Source organism: Opisthorchis viverrini, assembly GCF_000715545.1.
Source record: "Opisthorchis viverrini unplaced genomic scaffold opera_v5_10286, whole genome shotgun sequence".
Lineage (NCBI taxonomy): Eukaryota > Metazoa > Platyhelminthes > Trematoda > Opisthorchiida > Opisthorchiidae > Opisthorchis > Opisthorchis viverrini.
In genome coordinates, this window is record NW_008764398.1 from 1 (window position 1) to 518 (window position 518).

Sequence of the window (518 nt, forward strand, 5' to 3'; positions counted from 1 at the left end):
GGCGCCATCATCAGTGAATGATGTAGATCGACTCACCGCTTTCTCTGTCTGAAAATGAGCAGAATATACCAAGTATAAATGGACAAGTAAAATTTTGAGACAACACAAAAGAAACTGACCAAGCCATCCTATTTGGTACGTTGTTTCTTCCTCTTCAGAGGGTGAAGCTTGCGTCACGTGATATTTGGCATGGTAGACTGCGCCTGTTTGACGATTGGTCGCCTCACATGTGTAGTTTCCCAAATCGACCAGATTCTCTAACTGCATGTTTGAATGATTGAATAGCAAGAGAGCCGTGCAGATATATAGTACAGTACCAATGCGTGACTTTGGAAGCGGTTTGGATCAATGAGCGATACTCTCAGGAGCAAAACAGATTGAATGGGGTAGAAATCGGCAAACGATTGGGCAGCATAACCATTGAAAAATAACTTCATATACAGCAAGAAGTAGATAAGTGACGAGAAAACGCAACCACTGCAACACCACAAAGTGGTACATATGTTGTGGGCTAATGA

At 42.5% G+C, this 518-nt stretch overlaps 1 protein-coding gene across 1 annotated transcript; it reads right to left on the reverse strand.

The window, feature by feature from the left end:
• Positions 1-36: 36 nt before the first annotated feature.
• T265_16268 (hypothetical protein) lies at positions 37-267 on the reverse strand (the record flags this gene model as incomplete). Its single annotated transcript, XM_009179849.1, has 1 exon — positions 37-267. A coding segment is annotated over one exon (231 nt), but the record flags the coding sequence as incomplete, so codon positions are not given.
• Between the last annotated feature and the right edge of the window lie 251 nt (positions 268-518).